General features: G+C 44.7%; 1 protein-coding gene across 2 annotated transcripts in view; it reads right to left on the bottom strand.

Moving 5' to 3' along the window:
- Positions 1-2,349: 2,349 nt before the first annotated feature.
- Positions 2,350-17,480, bottom strand: part of rnf24 (ring finger protein 24) — a 33,079-nt gene continuing 17,948 nt past the window's right edge. For both annotated transcript variants that reach the window (XM_061244825.1, XM_061244826.1), the window contains exons 3-6: positions 14,992-15,034; positions 14,273-14,314; positions 8,208-8,287; positions 2,350-6,641 (exon numbers count right to left, since the gene is read on the bottom strand). In XM_061244825.1, the coding sequence (XP_061100809.1) occupies positions 6,500-6,641; positions 8,208-8,287; positions 14,273-14,314; positions 14,992-15,034 (307 nt within the window). In that variant the 3' untranslated portion in view covers positions 2,350-6,499. The remainder of the gene's footprint in view (positions 6,642-8,207; positions 8,288-14,272; positions 14,315-14,991; positions 15,035-17,480) is intronic.

The raw sequence follows: 17,480 nt of genomic DNA, 5'->3' as shown, positions 1-17,480 counted from the left end.
AAAGCTAGAAATATAAATTGCTTTACTCAGTAAAGTCTCTCACTTCACCCTAGTTTCCCTCCAAGGGCTTCTTTATAGAGCCTTGTGTCGTGATTTCACCATTGTACGCGATGTTCCATGGTGCGAGTCTCACACAGTCACGCAGAGGACAAGAACTCCTCGCCCACTCGTCAAGACCTTTACAAGAGACCTTAACTATCCGTAAGTCAGCATCGATGGCAGAGACTGCCGCTCCGCCACCGCTATGCACCTATGTCTATGTTGTGACTTACTGGGAGTGGCTCGCTACTGCATCGCTGTTATTTCAGCTTCGCCTCAAATTCCTTGACCCTCGCTCATCTGTTCTATGAAACGGTTCGAGTGAGATCAGGCATATGCCAAGTTGATGCCGTGACCAGATAAACTCCAGTCCGCCAGGGACGAACTAAACTGAACAGGCTACAAGCAGGTCTGGATGCGTTGCTGTGCATTCACATCACATACTGGCGTCACAAGCTGCCCGGCTCTAAAGACGTGCTTCTTTATTTGCTACTAGTAGCACTTTTTTTTGGAATGGACAAAAATTTGAACAAAAGAAGTTGTTTAAATATACAGCTCAAAGTTATACTGTGGAAACACTGGTTTAAATTGTAGAAAACAAACGATAGCTACTACCAACACAGCTACTTCTGTTTGAAAACCTTGTACTGTAGCTGAGAATTACAAGGGATCATGGGCCCTTGGTTAATATCGCATGAAAATGCAAAACAAAAGAAACCATTTCAGTGATTTATCTGCTCCTCTGATGTGATCTGTGTGGCGGCAAGGCCCAAGGCCAAAGCTAAAAGCCAGCTAGACGCTAAAAACTACTCTTACAGTAAGTGACCGTCATCTCTGGCTTTTGTTTTTAAACTATCTTCTTTCTTTAAAGGTACAATAGTAAGTATTCTAGTAAGAAAATGTTCGCCGAACAGATGACTTTATGAAATGTTGACTTTAGTGTGCTGCACAACACTATTTACGCATTTCGTCATTTTTAAGTTTTCATTTTAGCTAACCAACTGTATTATGACCAAGTAACTTATTTGGCTATGGAACTAGCTGGCTGCATGACTGAGATATGATAGTGTACCACAAACGATGGAACTGCAACTTACAGTTTGAGACAAATAAAGGTTTCGTTAAACACGCATGATTCAATACTCAAAGAGATAAAAGGAACGTGTAGCTGCCCAAATTGCACTCCGGACAAGCGATCACTGAAACGGTGTATTATTGCTTATTATCTAAGCGAAGAATACATATTTAGTTATGAACGATACTAGTTCGTCATCGGTAGCAACGATGCTCCCAACGCTCGCTTCTACCGTAAATCCTCCAATTGTGGCCGGGGTCTTTTATTTACTTAGGCTGCACAAAGCACAGGCCTTTATTTGGGGCAGGCTTGTATTCGAGGCAGGCCTTTATTTCTTATTAGGCTTCTGTTGTAGAATTTTATTCTTAGAAATAAAGTAAAAGGCTACACTTAAAGTGGGCCAACACTGTTCAACACTTCCTGTAACCGTTCAGAAACGCAACTTGAGTAGCTAAACCATTAATGAAAGCCAAAACAGATGCGTCTTCATAAAATACCAACTTGCCAGACACGCCTTCATGAGCAATAACAAATTAGCGTAGATAACAGCAAGGATCTTTTTTTTCCGAGAGTGCGTTTTATTGTGAGACATGCGTTTCGTTTGGAGCAGCATACCGGTAGGCAATCAAAAGATTTTCGCTTTGGTTTGGGATTTAATTTACTTTTGGACTGTTTGATTCAATTGCTAAATGTTGGGACTGATGGGCACTGAAATCTGGGGGGTATTTGATGGTTCACGGTTAAGTTTTATGTAGTTGAAAGAGTGTCGGGATTTCCTCCCGTCTGTTTATTGCGAGTGAAGGCAGCCGCTTTCATTCATTCATTCATTGAACGTGCGCTGTGCTGTAAATACATGGAAACCTTATTGCGTAGCCAAGTAGCCTAAATTGAGTTCATTTTTAATTTTGCCTGATTTACTTTTTATTAAATTCGTAGGCAGGAATTGTTTGAATGTGTTTAAATGTATACTGCTTCAGTTTAGACAAAAGACTCAAAACAGGTAGGTCCTGTAACACAGCCTGTCCACCTGTTCAAAATATGCATTGTGCATTTGTATCTTTGAATAAATATTGCTCTTCCAAACTCAGTGGTTCAAGTAACTTGCTTATTGTGAAATACTATAGGAACTACTATAGGTGATCTAAACATTTGTTTAATACTTTAAATATGAAAACATTACGTATCTGCAACACATGCACTCCCCATCCATGCAAAGGAGGAAACTGAGATAGCTCTTAATTCCAAAACTTGGTATTTTTATTTACATTTCAAGTCAATCACATGCAACAGTTTATTGAAATGAATAAAAGAAGAAATTAGCAAAAAAAAAAAAAATTCTCATTTTTCAAAATAGCAATTAAATATACAAAAATAGAGCTTACAAATACTGTACAGCAAGTCTCCAAAAATATTCTGCTGCAGAATTCTTAGTTTACAAACATGTCTGTGAGCTCGACATATATTATCAGTGTTAGCACAGGGTTGTTGGGGAGGGAAGGGAGCTCTCTGCTCAGGACAGTGTGTGTAGTGAAAACATGACAAACAGTAACAACATGCTGAAGGTGTGGTAAATAGAGGACACCATATCTAAGGCCTGAAAAACTGAGCCCAGAATCTTGATGCTTAAACAATAGAGCCCTCGGCTACGAAAGGTCTGGTACAGTATTACATAACCCAAATGGACTCTTATGTCACAGCGTTGTCTTGGTTGGGATTAAAACATGAGCTCTGACCCGGTACTAATGGGCCACCGGCCAGGTAACAGCAGTTCCCCCAGTACCGTGGTTTCACCCTGTGAGAGCTGTGTCAGCCTATTAAGAAAGGGTTGGGGGGGGGGGGGGGATAATAAACTCACCATTTATTATTAAATAATTTTAATTATTATAATATTATTTTTAGAAATAAATAAAATACAAAATGTTGTTCTCTTTCTAGGTAAAGATCCCATCTCAATCATTAAAACAGCATTCCCAGGTGTTTGGTAAAATTGGCTCATGTAGTGTGCAGTGCACATATGGGAATTTCACACGGTGGTGGGGCACACTTGAACACAAGGGATATACTTTGAGTGACACAAATTGGTAACGGAGACTTCTCAGGACAGAACAAAAGGCAGACTACTCACGGGATACTAGAACTACAATAAAACATAAAGGTTCTCAAAGAGATTGTGCCTTCTGCTCCGAAAGGGTGATACAGGACAGTGGGTGCTCATTTGTGGAAGGGTTACAAACAGGGATTTCCCTGCCCCCAGCATTAAGTGCCACCCCATGTAGCCTAATAATACTGAGAAATACATCCATACAAGTTTACTGTGACGGTGGCAGGAGCGGTCACACATCACAGTTTCACATTAACAAAATCATTCCACTTCTGCATCTCCCCAAAAAAAAAAAAAACTCCATACATTCTCAAAGGTAAAAGTGTATTGTAAGAAAAACATCCGTGGCTGTTAAGGACCGCTGTGTCAAAGTTCAGGATGACAGAACTGTGCTTGCATTAAGGTGAAGGGTCGTTCTGCAGGGACGGACACACAAGCTCTTTCATACAACGTTCGTTGGGGCGAGCTGTGGGGCCCTTTGGAATGAGCTCTTGGCCTGTTTACCTTTCAAAGAACAACAACATTTAAAGGTGGATTTCCTAGGTGAGGCCAAAGCCAATGCAGACCTACAGTGGAAAAGCTGATCCATGTTACCGGTCTGAATTGGCACCAACAAGTCACACTGGTGCGTCCTTTACTTCACATACTGGTGATGTGATGGCTTCCAGTCTTCTCCAGAACTTGAACAGGAGCTCTCGTACAATGCTGGCTAGGAGCTGTGCTCCCCCATTACCTCAGTGAGGCGTTTATGTGAACGCCATTCTTCACTGTCTGTTTTCGATCAGTGACATAAAATGGCTGAGGCTCCCTCCGTTTGCCCTGCCTGCACCCTGCTGCTAACAGAGTAGACTGCTCCAGTGCCATAGGAATTACACCAGCCTAACTCTATCACACAATAATCCCTCTCCACCTCTGCCTCATGCACGCACGTGCACCTTTGCAGGTTTCAAGCCCATCACGCAGCTCTTTTTGAGCGGTGCTACATTGGGGAGTGGGGGGGACAAAGGGCTGGGGGTTAGAAAACCCACCGCTCCCAGGCCAAACGAAAGAGCCAGAATAAGGTTTTAAAAAGGGTCCATTCTGAAAGCTGCTGACCGCGGCCGTATTTCCCTCTCACGCAAGCTATACGTTTGCGCGCTGGGCGCTGTGGCCAATGGGCCCAAAACCATTAAAACCTGTGTGTTACTGGAGGGTGAATAGGGTCTAGCGGGAGTCTTTGCATCACGGTAATGATGTGCGGATATGCTGTACTGGAATGTCAGGTCAAGGCCAGAGCTTAACTTTTGAATTTTATAAATGTGAACAAATCCAAACTGGTAAACCGCACACAGCCTCTTTTGTCTGTTATTTTGTGCAGAGCATTCCTACAGTGCCATTGTAGTGCCAAAAAAAACTCAAAACCCCAAGTCTTTCAAAGTAGGACTGACCTTTTTCAGGTCATAATCATGCTGTAAGATCACACCAGTTTCTGACAAGATATGTGATACTACATAAGTGGAAACAAACAGATACACATTTGTTGCTTTGCATAGTGTCACAACTGGAGCTGGCGTAAGAGACAAGATAGGCGGACTCCTCAAGCAGGGAGTTTGCCAGAAAAATCTGAAGAATTTCCTTCAAACAGAGCTTTTATGGCATGACCTCAGCAAGTAAGTACTGTAGATACATTTCGATCATAAAATGCAACAATGATTTGGGAGTTAGACGTGCACTTTTAGGCTGGTATCTTACACAGCAATGTCAATGAGTCGGTGTCAGAGCCAATGGCCACAATTGTTTGGATTAGAGATATATTATTACATATTACATATATTACTATGGGTTTAGTCTTTTATATTTTACAACGGGGAAAACTATTTCAATGCGAGTCTCTTCCCACACCTTTAGGTGAAAGTCTCAAATCTATGAAAAGTTTTTTCTTGTGTTTGCAAATGCAAAATATGGTTCGCCAAGGGTTCTTCATCAAGCATTTAGTCAACAACCTTTCCCCCACAAAGCGATACGAACAACGCCCAAGGGGTTTCACAGAGTTATGTAACAGACGGAGAGCTCCTTATTGGCTGCAGCTCCATCAGTGTCAGGTTCCTCGACTTCCTGCGTGACGTTCAGACGGAGGAGGTGGTCTGCATAAGTGGAGGTAGTTTATGCACTCGTGCTGATCCGCACATAAACCATGACACAGATCAGAGCAGACCTCAGGCACGTGAGGCACAGGAGACCAGGCATCAATTTGGTTTTGGTGCCGTAATGTATATTTAGCCTATGCGATTACATAACGCGAAGGGTAGCCCGGGGGAGAGATGACTAAGAGCGATACGAGTCTGCTGATGAGGAAATCCCAGGATGTGAAAACTGCACTGTGGCACGTTGGCTCTCCCACGGCATTGTTGCATTTTTACTTCAGATGATCACACTTTTCCCAGTTACAGCACAGACACTTCCAGATGCAGCTATTAGCGTGACACAACATGTCACTGGGAAAAACTGAGAAGTTCCCAGTGAGCATGAAAGTGAGGCTCAGAGCGAGAGAGAGAATCAGGGCACGAGTGAAGAGTCTGAGGGGTCTGCAGGGACTTCCACATCACCTCTCCACATCACTCACATTCACATTAGTGGGATACAGGCTGCAGAGCATCCAGAACCTTCTCTTTTCACCCAAACCAGCTCCTGCTCAGTCTGCAAAAATACCAAGCCACAAAACCAGGGGCTCTCCATCTCCACTCCTCAGATAAACATGTCACCGCTTTGTGTTCCATCCGGGAAACGCTGCTGTCCCTTTTACACCGCTTTAAACATCTTCTGCTGTTAAAATGAAAGCAACGTGGTGCTATACACAAGAAACTCAAATAAAGTTAATGATAAAATACAAAATATGACCTTGCTACTACCTTCACAAGCAGTTAGGTTTAAGAGTCCTTGTAAAGTGCTGGTTAAAAAATTTTTTTTTTGTTACATAAAAAAGAAAATGCAGCCATTTGTGTTCAAATGTTTTGTTGTTTGTTTGCTTTTTAGTCAGTTCAGTTTTTTTCTCTTGTGCTGGTAACCCTAGAAAAAAAAGTGCTTTGGTTGTGAAAGTCAGGTTTGACCCCAGTTTGGCCGACGAGATAACGGTTTCTTCTTCAGTGTCCACAAAATAAAACAAACTCCTTACCGAGGCAGAGAAAAGTGAAGTTGCAGATGAACGTGTCGTTGGTCTCTGCATAGTGACGTCAGTCCTCCTTGTCCTTGCCATTTACATGTGTACCTGTACAGGGGCGAGGTAAGGCAGTGCCCTGCGGGGGGCGCTACACCAGGTTCTCCACCCCGGGCAGGGGCTGCTGTGTGGGCTCCTGAGCCTCCGAGCCGCCCTGCTGCTGGGCCAACTGCAGGACGGGCATGTTACAGAGCGGACACACCTTCCGCACCTCCAGCCACTTAATGAGGCACCTGTCCGAGGAGAGATAGAGAGGGAGGGAGGGAGAGACGGAGGTTATCTGAACAGCACACTGAGGATGTTGACCAGTATAAAACACTGTTATTGAGTGATATGCATTATCACATCCCTGCTGTGTGCCATAAAACTATACCAGGCTGTGTGTGTAGGAAGGTGGGGGCGGGGGAGTGATGGGCCTTGAACTACAGGAGTTGAAATAGATTCCCTGCTAGGTGCGGACAGCGCAGTGACAGAGCAGAGTTAGCGACATGTCACAGCACAATTAACCCGAGTGTGAGGAATCTGACTGGGGACCCGTGTGATCCTGAACGCACTTCCGGGTTTGTGGCCGAGCGCTGTGCAGGTGTTCAGAGTTCAGGCCTGTGGACTGTGTGTCATGTGCTGTTAAATAATTCACGAGCTGGGGCTATATCTGGCTGAGAGGGCCTGCGGGGAAGCTGGGAAAACGCAGTGATGTCACCGTGATGCGCTCGCTTCATCTCCTTCTCCTAACTTATGCTTGTCGCTCAACCACTGTGCTTCTTATTTTGACAGACGCTGGCACCACACACATGACCAGGTGATTTTTATCAACTCTAAACATCAATCAATCTACTGCAAACACCGGGAAATGCAGGCCTGTGTTCAATTCTGGGCCTACATCAAAGAACAATCACACAAAATGACCCCAGTTGCTTTTAAATGTCACTCCCTGCTGTGATAAAAGCTCTCTCAAACAGGTGCTGCCCAAAGAGGCAGTTCTAGAAATTTCTCTCACTCCGTATAGAACTTCCCCCTGCAGATGTTGTATGACCGGCGCAGAATCCCGCAGCTCACTAATACAGTACAGTATGTTTTTAAATCCCTTGTCCACCACCAGCTCAGTCTCTTAAAACCAAAACAAGTTGGCAGCACTTGACTGGTTACTAGTACAGATTATCATGTGTTAATGCACACAAAGTACAGCAATTACTGTCTTAATGGAAGCCATTTCCAAAGCACTATCATCCATTAGCAAAACAACATGTGTGATATGTCACACTTAAATGGACTACAGATGAGATGGTAATGGTTTTGAGTGGCAAAAAACATAGCCCTCCGACATATCACAACTATGTCTGCTTCCCCTGGGAACAATAACCATAACAAGAGCAATAACATTATAAAATTGTTCCAATTCAAATGAATTGAAGTGTCTACATGATAATAATATCAATAAAAACGGGCCAGAAAGATGAAGACACATCATTTGGCTGAAGCGCAGATTGAATTCTGAGTGCATCTCCAATGACAATGAGCCTAACCAAGCACTGCAGGAAGTGTGCACTGACTGGCATACAACAAAAACATTCTTAGGTGTGGGCGTTGGAGAACAATTAAGGCATGTTGTTATCGCTGAAGTTATCATTAGTGGTGGTAGCTGGCTTTCACTGTAAACAAGCGCCAACGGATGATAATCCGCTGTACAGCTACATTTGGCACAGAACATTAATGCAATTGATAATATGTAATTAGTGTGTTGCACATTCCCCTGAAACTACGAAACGCATACATGCACTGTGGCTTGGCGCGATACTTACTTCCTGTGAAAGGCATGTTTGCATGGACATATCCCCAGCTCATCTTTCTGTTTGAACTCCTCCAGGCACACCGCACATATCTGCAGAGACAACGACACGCCTCATTTACTCTGCCTGCATGGACGGACATACACACAGCACAAAGATATTCCACAGCGCAGACAAATTATTCCACAGCGTAATTATTTCTCGCAGATGCTATAATTCCAAAAATAATTTATGAGAACGGAATGTCCAAGTGTCGTGCACAGAGAGAGAGAAATCAATTCTCTCCTTAGTGCGAAACAGAACAGGAGAAATAACACCTCCACTTATGAGATTCAAGTGGCTGTGCTCCACCAGTCTGTGTATCAGGAATGTACTTCTGATTGCTTACATTTCCCACGAGTCCTGCATCAGGACTTCTGATTGGCTGCAAGTAGTGTGTTAAATGCTGGAACTGTAGGCCCACACTGGAACTTGAGAGTGAGAGAAGCTAGCATAGCCCGCAGGGACGCCCCTCAAAGCCCTCCCTGAAACACCAGGTTCTCAAAAAAAACAGGGCTCCCACACACTAAGACGCACTGCACAGTAAACCTTCTCATTATCCGTTACCAACTTCTCTTTTTCTCTTAATGTGGAAGGGACAGCTGTGTTCTGTAAACCCTTCCCGTTACCCAGCATTCCACAGTGGTTTGAGAGTGTCAGCTTCACAGCTCCAATTCAGAGCAAGCGATACAACCACATTCCTCCCTGAGGTAATGCAAACACAAATGTTTTTCTCGGATCTATGTTGAAGTAAAAAAAAAAAAAAAAACGTCAAGAAAAGGGACCTTTTCATGACACATGCCTGCACAGTGTGTAGCAACAGTTGAAAGAGAGGCAGGGAGAGAGATTAACATGTGTAACAGAACACAGAGGAACTAAAGTAGTCCACCGTTTGTGTGTTATTAAACGGTGATGTAACACCAAGAACATTCTGGAGTGCGGGGTGTTAGGAGTCATCTAAATGTGAATTACATAACAGAGGCAGACCCCCCTCCAACCCAACCCCCCTCTAAGAGACTCCCCCCTGCCCCCCTGTCCTGGATTCAAATGACCCCGTCACCGCCCAGTGCAACATGCTCGACAGCTTTGCGCTCTTGAATCGGTGAGAGTTTTGTCCTGGCTGGCTGATACAGACCAGAGTAAAGGCGGGAGGGTCCTGGTCTACGCTGTCAGCTGGACACTGTGCTCACTCTGAAAGCCAAAAAACTTTCCATGTTGAATGTGGTTTCATTGAATATGGGCGGCGGTCCTTGAATCGTGCCAGAGTGAAAGCTGCTCTTGCAGCTTTGTGTTGTGCTAAAGAGCAGGGGGTGTTGGCTGACCAGGTTTAGATGATTTGTTCCCTCCAGCCCATCTCTTTATACCATACAATTCCGGTCCCTTCTGCCAACTGCTGACTGAAGGCCCTAAATGACTGAATGAGTATAACTTAACTAACTGAAGTACCTCCCCACGCTGGTACTCTCTATGTGACCGTTACATGTTTGTAATGTTGGCGTTGCCGTTTCTCTTGGTGCGGCACTGATCTGAACCGTTATCGGTGCTGTCCACTGATCGGTTCTCCCCTCCCATTCAGAGATATGCGTGCACTTAATACTACACCAACTACTGCTATCAGCACGGCAGCCCATAAAATGATAAACCCATTGTCAGACCGTTAGTCTGTACCTGGGCGCAGTGCCAGCGGGACGTGTACTGGCATGCCTCAGCCGCTACCCACCCGTTTTTGTTGCCTCTAAACTGTGTTGGCAAGTGCAGCTCGTTGGCAACCGGTTGCCAGTTCGGGGGTTAGGGAGTGGCACTGGATGCGTTAGGGCACGCATGTCTCCACAGCAGGGTGTCTGCTGGGAGCCAGTCTTTCAGCCATAGTGATGATAAAGCAAGAGGCTCTGAAATCAGCACCTGGCTGGTCAGCTCTAACTCCACCACAGTGTGAACACCAGGTCTAAAGGGGTGGTGTGAAGCAGGACAGACCAGAATGAGGCCAGTGTATATGAGATTCTCCGTCACTCAGACTGTAATCTAAATAGGCAGCCTGTAATTTTCCATTGGTAGGTCAACTCTGGTAGGCGGACATTGTCATACAGGTCAACTCAATGACAGGCTAAAATTCCCCCACAGGTAAACTATGTGACTGACCCTGTCCTATAGGTACAGGTAAACTCAATGACAGGCTAAATTTCCCCCACAGGTAAACTACAGTCATGGACAAAAGTATTGGCAATTATTGGCAATTGGCAGTATTGCAATTCTGTCAGATAATGCTCAGTTTCTCCCAGAAAATTGTTGCAATTACAAATGTTTTGGTTTTAATATCTTTATTTGTTTGGCTTGCAATGAAAAAACACAAAAAAGAATAGACAAAAATCCAAATCAGATATAATTTTACACCTAAATCAAAAAAGGGCCGGACAAAAGTAATGGCACCCTCAACTTAATATTTGGTAGCACAGCCTTTAGAAAAAATAACTGAAAACAATCGCTTCCTGTAACCATCAATGAGTTTCCTACACCTCTCTACTGGAATTTTGGACCACTCTTCATTTTCCAACTGCTCCAGGTCACTCAGATTTGAAGGGTGCCTTCTCCAAACTGCTTTTTTGAGATCTCTCCACAGATGTTCTATGGGATTCAGATCTGGACTCATTGCTGGCCACTCTCCAGTGCTTTCCCTCAAACCATTTCTGAGTGCTTTGAAGTGTGCTTTGGGTCATTGTCCTGCTGGAAGACCCATGACCTGTGACGGAGACCCAGCTTTCTGACACTGGGCCCTACATTGCGCTCCAAAATTCTTTGGTAGTCTTCAGATTTCATGATGCCATGCACACAGTCAAGGAGTCCAGTGCCAGAGGCAGCAAAACATCCTGGAACCTCCACCATATTTGACTGTAGGGACTGTGTTCTTTTCTTTAAAGGCCTCACTTTGTTTTCAGCACATAAGAACATCAAACAAAGAAATCCAGAGGGAGTTTGAGGGCCTGTCCTCAGAATGCCCACAGCCCTCACTGCATTAGTACACTCTCAGGTAAACTGACCTAAACCACATAACCACCAACACACACACACAACATTTGTGCACACAGCTCAACAGTCTCTTGATTGTTCAAGTGAATTTGGTTGAGTGACCGCAGGTCTCATTTCGAGTCATCTTTCCCAGATGATAACATGTATCATCAGCTCTATTATTCCCTGGAAATTAACATACAGCGCACAATCCTTATGCTAAAATGCTATTTATACAATTTCCCATATATAAATTAGAAGCCAGGTGACCCGTTTCAGCCGGCTGTGACATCATCATTGCACAGCTGGCCACCGGCTGTGGAAAAGTGGAACAGTTAGGAGGGAAACGGGTCACAGTTATCCAGGCCAGCGTTTTCCTGACACAAAAAGCCAAGCAAAGGACAAAGCGGCAAAGTGCTGACCCCGAAAGTCACGGGACGGGGACGGGGCCGGGCGGCGGGGCTCCAGCTCCTGGCCCAGAGAGAGAGGCCCCTCTGCACCATTGTCTTCTCAGCGCAGTGCTCGAGCCACAATGGAGTACTGCACTGCACCGGGCCCTGCTCGTTACGCTGGGCCTGCCCTCAGCAAACCTGGAGAGTGAAAGCTTTCCTCAACAGCCTCACTGCAGCCCCTCCGGCCACACTCATATGACTGACCCTGTCCCTTGTTCATGCTAGTGTCACTGCGCCAGGCGACACACATCCGCCCATAGGGCACTGTTGTTTTTAGTCACAAGGCTACTCCGCCTATCCTGGATCACTATGACAGTACAAATTTTTGTTTCAGTTTCAAGTTTCAGTTTCATTTCATGTCATCTTACAGTAAATGAACAATTTAGCAAAACACATCTTTTAGGATCTACCATAATTTGTCCTGGGTCACTGTGACAGTACAAATACAAGACAGCTACAGTATGTGTATGATGGCTGCAGAGTGCGCTGAACAGGAGGAGTTATCCTTTACTTTCTGAAAAGAATGAGAGGGGAAGTGGTTCGGAACCCTCAGAAGGGCATGGGTTCGAAGCCTGACTATAACCACAGTACCCAGGATGAGAAGCTTCTGTGAAACTGAGAGATGAAACGGGGTCCCCAGGTCTATGGAATTTCCTGCACCTACCAATCACTCCAGAGTTTCATTTCAATGAGTCCTCTGTTGTAGGGGAAAGATCTAACAATAAACAATAAAACTGCTGAATTCAGAAGGGTGAGGCTACCAGATAGGAGAAATGTGTGCCTATGCCTGCAGCCCAGAGCTTTATGAAATAAAGGACTCTCCATTAACAGCCTTGGACCGGCGGCGCTACGAGCAGGCTGAGGCATGAAGGGCAGTGCGTCCTGTGGCCCACGCTTTACAGCACTGGGATGAGGGGGCCCAGCGGGCCATGCGATAAAGTCACTGTGTGTGTGTGTGTGTGTGTGAGTGTGAGTATGTGAGTGAGTATGTGAGTGAGTGTGAGTGTGAGTATGTGAGTGAGTGTGAGTGTGAGTGTGTGTGTGTGTGTGTGTGTGTGCACGCGTGTATGTGTGTGCGCTTCGGTCAGCTAGAGCTCAAGGCTATGTGTGCTCACTGCTGCAACTCTCGCGATTTCTCTCACACACACACATACCACACACACACACACACACCTCTCTCGTTCAGGTCACCATTCCTCATTAATTTACAAAGACAAACAGAATAAAGACGAATAAAAAAAGATGTTCAAAATGGCCGTATTTGCCTTAAAAGGGGCTTATTTGACTTTGAGGGCTGAATCATTAAAGGAACATTGACAGTAGGCATTAACTCTGTGCTGTACAGTGCACAGTGCTTGTTTACTCAGAGTGGACAGTTGCAGTTCCCCAGGCGCCACGTGCCTGTACAGCTGGACGTTCTGATGGTCACGTCCAGCGTCCTGGCACTCCCTGCGAGCGCTTCATTAGAGGGGACACGTAAAAATGCGCCCAGTTTCTGATGCCCCCTGAAGTAGGTCAGGTCCAGTTGACGCGTGGCGGAAAGATAAAACGCACAGGGACTTGATCTTCATCTGCGCTGTCAAACAGGAAGCGGCTTCTTGTAATCCAGACCGGACAAACAGACCCCTTTCTGTGGTTACTCAACTACAGAACTTCCACAGAGTTGCTCATCTCTCATCTGCATGACCATGGCTTCCCATTAGGGCAGAGAGGGGAAGATCCCAGTAAGAGAGAACTGTCAGTCTGAGGTTTGTAAAATGGCACCAGGGCGTCTGATTAAATGTGAAATGTCTGGTTCGTTTAAAGGGGCAAGTTCACTTCCACGCCTTTCAGGTGCAAGATAACAGATGCAATTAAAATGTTCTTGACTGAACACTCTAATGCTGATAATCAATCATGGTTGAAAGCAATGGAGATCTAGAACGACGACTTGGGGGGGAAACAAACATTGTAAAAACCTCTACAAAGGGTTAAAGATGGACGGCTCCAGAGGTTGACATTCCTCTGGCTAACAATACAGCAGTTGTGTTCGGGGTCGGCTCTGCACTCCGCTGGTTGCGGCTCTGTTTTCCCTCCTCGCTGAAACAATCCCTTTCCCTGATTACAAAATGCCAACCGGCCCTGTAATCAGGAACCAGGCGCCCCCACGCCCCTTTTCCTGGCACGTACGTGTTGTCATGAGAGGCGCACCCCCACCAAACGCCAAAGTTAAAGCGGGTAGCCACCTCACAGGGACGGACTGAATGTTAACTATAAAGGGGAACTAGAGCACTACACATGCTCTGAGGGCTGGGCTGCAGGCTTGACCCCCCCGAGTGGGATTATGCAACACCCTCTCAAACCCTGCCCCGCCCCCGCCATTTTCAAGGTTTGCAGGGACTCTTTTGCCATCAATGGGAACGTGGGCAGAAGGCTCGAGGAACCCAGGTTGGACAAACAGTCAATACAAAGGTGCTATACGAATAAACCTTACTGACAAAGGAAAAACACCACTGCAGTGTGTCGCACTAATACTGCGTTACGCAAGGTGATTTTCAGATAGAAGAAAAAGCTGTTAAACTCAAGACATGAAGGTTTGCTCACCTCATGCAGATTTAGTTCTTTGACCTTTTCCTTCTGTATAACCTAAAAAAACAAAAACAAAGACAATAAGGCATGATTAGACATAACAGAAATCTATGTTTACAAAATTCACCTCATACTTGGAGAGGCCAGAGCTAAGGTAGTAGTATGTGGAATAATTATAAACAATTCAAAAGGTAAAAAACATTTTTAAAGCTTCACAAAAAGATATTCCTAAAAATCAATTTGCCACTGAACTGTGTCTGCGCCTGGGGCTGACCCACATGCTGGGAATATGTCTGGGAGACAGACAGACACCAGACGGAGAAACGGAGAAGCCTGTTGAAGTGAATGCTTCAGTGCTTTGGGGCCAGCAGGAGGCATTACAAGAGGACCGTTCAGGGTTTAAGCCACCATACAGCCACTCACAGCATCTGGAAACGTCCCTTTGCTGGCTCTCTAATTAGCTCCTGGGGGGAGAGGGGGGAAACAGCAGATGCTCCCCAGGCTATTTCAGAGGTGATAAGCCTACCAAGGCCTCCTCATTAAAGGACTGAATTAAGAAACTAACCGCAGGTTACGTAACCCTGGAGCAAAACAAGGGCTCAAGTCAAGGAACAGAGCGGTTTTAGGAAAGCCAACTGGGCGTGGTGTAGGCAGTCGAAGCTGAATACGGGACAGGGAACGTGCTCTCGCGACTCAGAAATAAACAATAAATGTGTATACTAAAATAAACGTACCTGCTTGTAGGCGTAGAGCTCCTTGTGGGCCTGATGCCGTAACCTGAAGGGCAACCAAGAGGAGACTCGTTTTTTTAGTACACAACAAACCAAAACACACTTCCAAAAAATGTAAAACCTGAAACAAGAAATTGACTGTAGTTTTAAATACATTAAAAAAAAAATATATATATATATATATATATATATTGTAAACAATAATTTCTAATTAATTAAATACCAACAAAGCAGACATTACTAAATATCAAGAAAAGCCAGTTGGAGTACAATTTGCAATTAAAGGTAATCTGTGACAGACTATTTGCAGAGACTATTTTGTTAAGTCTTAGCTTACAAACTACTTTCAATAAACTGTGATAGAGGCACCGTTCAACTGGGTGATATCCTGGGTGATGAAACAGAAACCAGTTGGAAATGTGGAATCTATCAATTTTTTGTTTGTTTTTTTGTATATACCCTATATGCTGTATATATGCATCATCCTAATTATGTATATAATAATATCATAAATATATATATATATATATATATATATATATATATATATATATATAAATATATAAATATATAAAAGACTAATAACCTCACTGGCCCAACAGGGGACCCCATGAGTTGGCTGCCTTCAACTTGAGCACACCGTTTATGAACATCTACCCTTATGGTCTTACAGAAGACATACGGTAAACTGAACAGACTGAGACCGAAGACTGTCTGGACATTGAATCTTTGTATATTCAACTCATTTTGTTTCAAATCGTTTTAATTCAGAGCGTCTAGCACAGGACTGCCCAATTCTGTTCTAACTCAGCTCAACAAGATATAAGATGTAAGGGTTGGAGTGAAAACCTACAGGATGGTAGATCTACAGGACTGGGCAGCCCTTGTCTAGTGATTCCCTATGCCATTGCTAAAAATGGATGCAGAATTGCAATTGTTGAAGGATAACCGCCGCCCCCCCTTCAGTACTACAAGACATTTTGCTATGTAAGCAATGGCACTTGATAACTGTTCATTAGCAGCCGTTCCCCTTGCGCATGCAACCACAGCCGCAGCAGCCTGTGGCCACCATTTCTGCTGATGGGCCCAATCTACTGTAGCCTTGATTCAGCCAATCGCAGGCTGAGAAAGGTTCACTCCCCTGGAAAATGGAGGGGGGCACGGCAAACTTCACACAAAACCCTTTACAGATTAACGGTCATCCCAGTTAAAGGCAGCCAACCATCACCAGGTAACAGGAAGTTTGTTATTCTCGTGACAGTACCCCTAGGGTACTGTCTCAATGTAGGTGTGAGGGAGGAAGAGCATGTTTGCATGTGGAAAGCTGTGGAACTGTGGAAAGCTATTACAAATCCCTAGTTAATCAGCTATGTAGAGTTGTGAATTGACATGCGCACAACAAGAATCAGGCTGCAGTATTAAGCAGCCTGCTTAACATTGCATTTTGCTGAAAGTGTTAAGCAGGCTGCAATACTTCATTATAAACCCTTATGTTTTTGTTAAAATGTTATAGCTAGCTGGTTAGCTATGTTACATTAAGCCAAGAGACATTAACTTTGTTCATCAGGCCCAGACAGACATGTACCTCAAATAGATAAACAGAAAACCGCTAAAAAAGAATAAAATCAAAACAAACAAACAATAGAATACAAATGCATATCGCATATCTGCGGGTATTATTATGAGAGAAAGATAAACATGGCCGACATATGACACCAGTAGTGTGGTTTGTTATATCTTGGACCAAGTTCCTTTTGCAGAAATCAATGCAAAGACGCAACAAACAAAACAAAATGTGAGAGAGAGAGAGAGAGAGATAGAGATAGAGATAGAGATAGAGATAGAGATAGAGATAGAGATAGAGAGAGAAACATGGCTTGAGATTTACCTCCATAACAAGTAATCTTAACCTCTCGGAGCAGAGAGGGTGGGATCTGTAAAACAGGCAGCACAGTCTAGGAGAGACACTGACATTCTGAAAGAGACCAGCATGTAAAGGTGCAGAAACTCCCTTGTCAGGGCATGTTGGGGAAATGGTGGCCATTCCAGTGTCGGGGGCAATGAGCCAATCAGCTCTGCTCAATCTGTCACACAGTCAGGAGCGGAGAGCCTCCCCGTTTAATTCTGGGTCATTTTTACATTTTACATTCCTTTGTTTTAAGAAATGCGTAATAAAAGAAAAAACATTTTTGGAATGGGACAAGGACTTTCTATCGTGACTGTGACAAATGGCGTCCTCTCTCGGAATGTGCGGGCGAGCCCTGGGAGTACTTTGCGAGTGTGTGTTGGGTCCGAGGGCAAACACAGCGGAGGGAGCCGCGGCGAGCCGCCTAGCTGGGCCACACTTCAGCTCCTCCCGTCAAACTTTACTGGAGGTAAACAGGGAGGCTGTTCACGGGTCTGCTCCAGAGCGCGACTCCCTCGCCCTGTACGCACTCCTCAACGCCCCTTCAACGCACTAACGCATGGCCAATCCAAGCTAACTGCTTTCA

Source organism: Conger conger, chromosome 6, assembly GCF_963514075.1.
Source record: "Conger conger chromosome 6, fConCon1.1, whole genome shotgun sequence".
NCBI classification, from domain to species: domain Eukaryota; kingdom Metazoa; phylum Chordata; class Actinopteri; order Anguilliformes; family Congridae; genus Conger; species Conger conger.
Note: the sequence above shows the minus strand (reverse complement) of the source record. Positions and strands in the feature narration are given on the sequence as shown.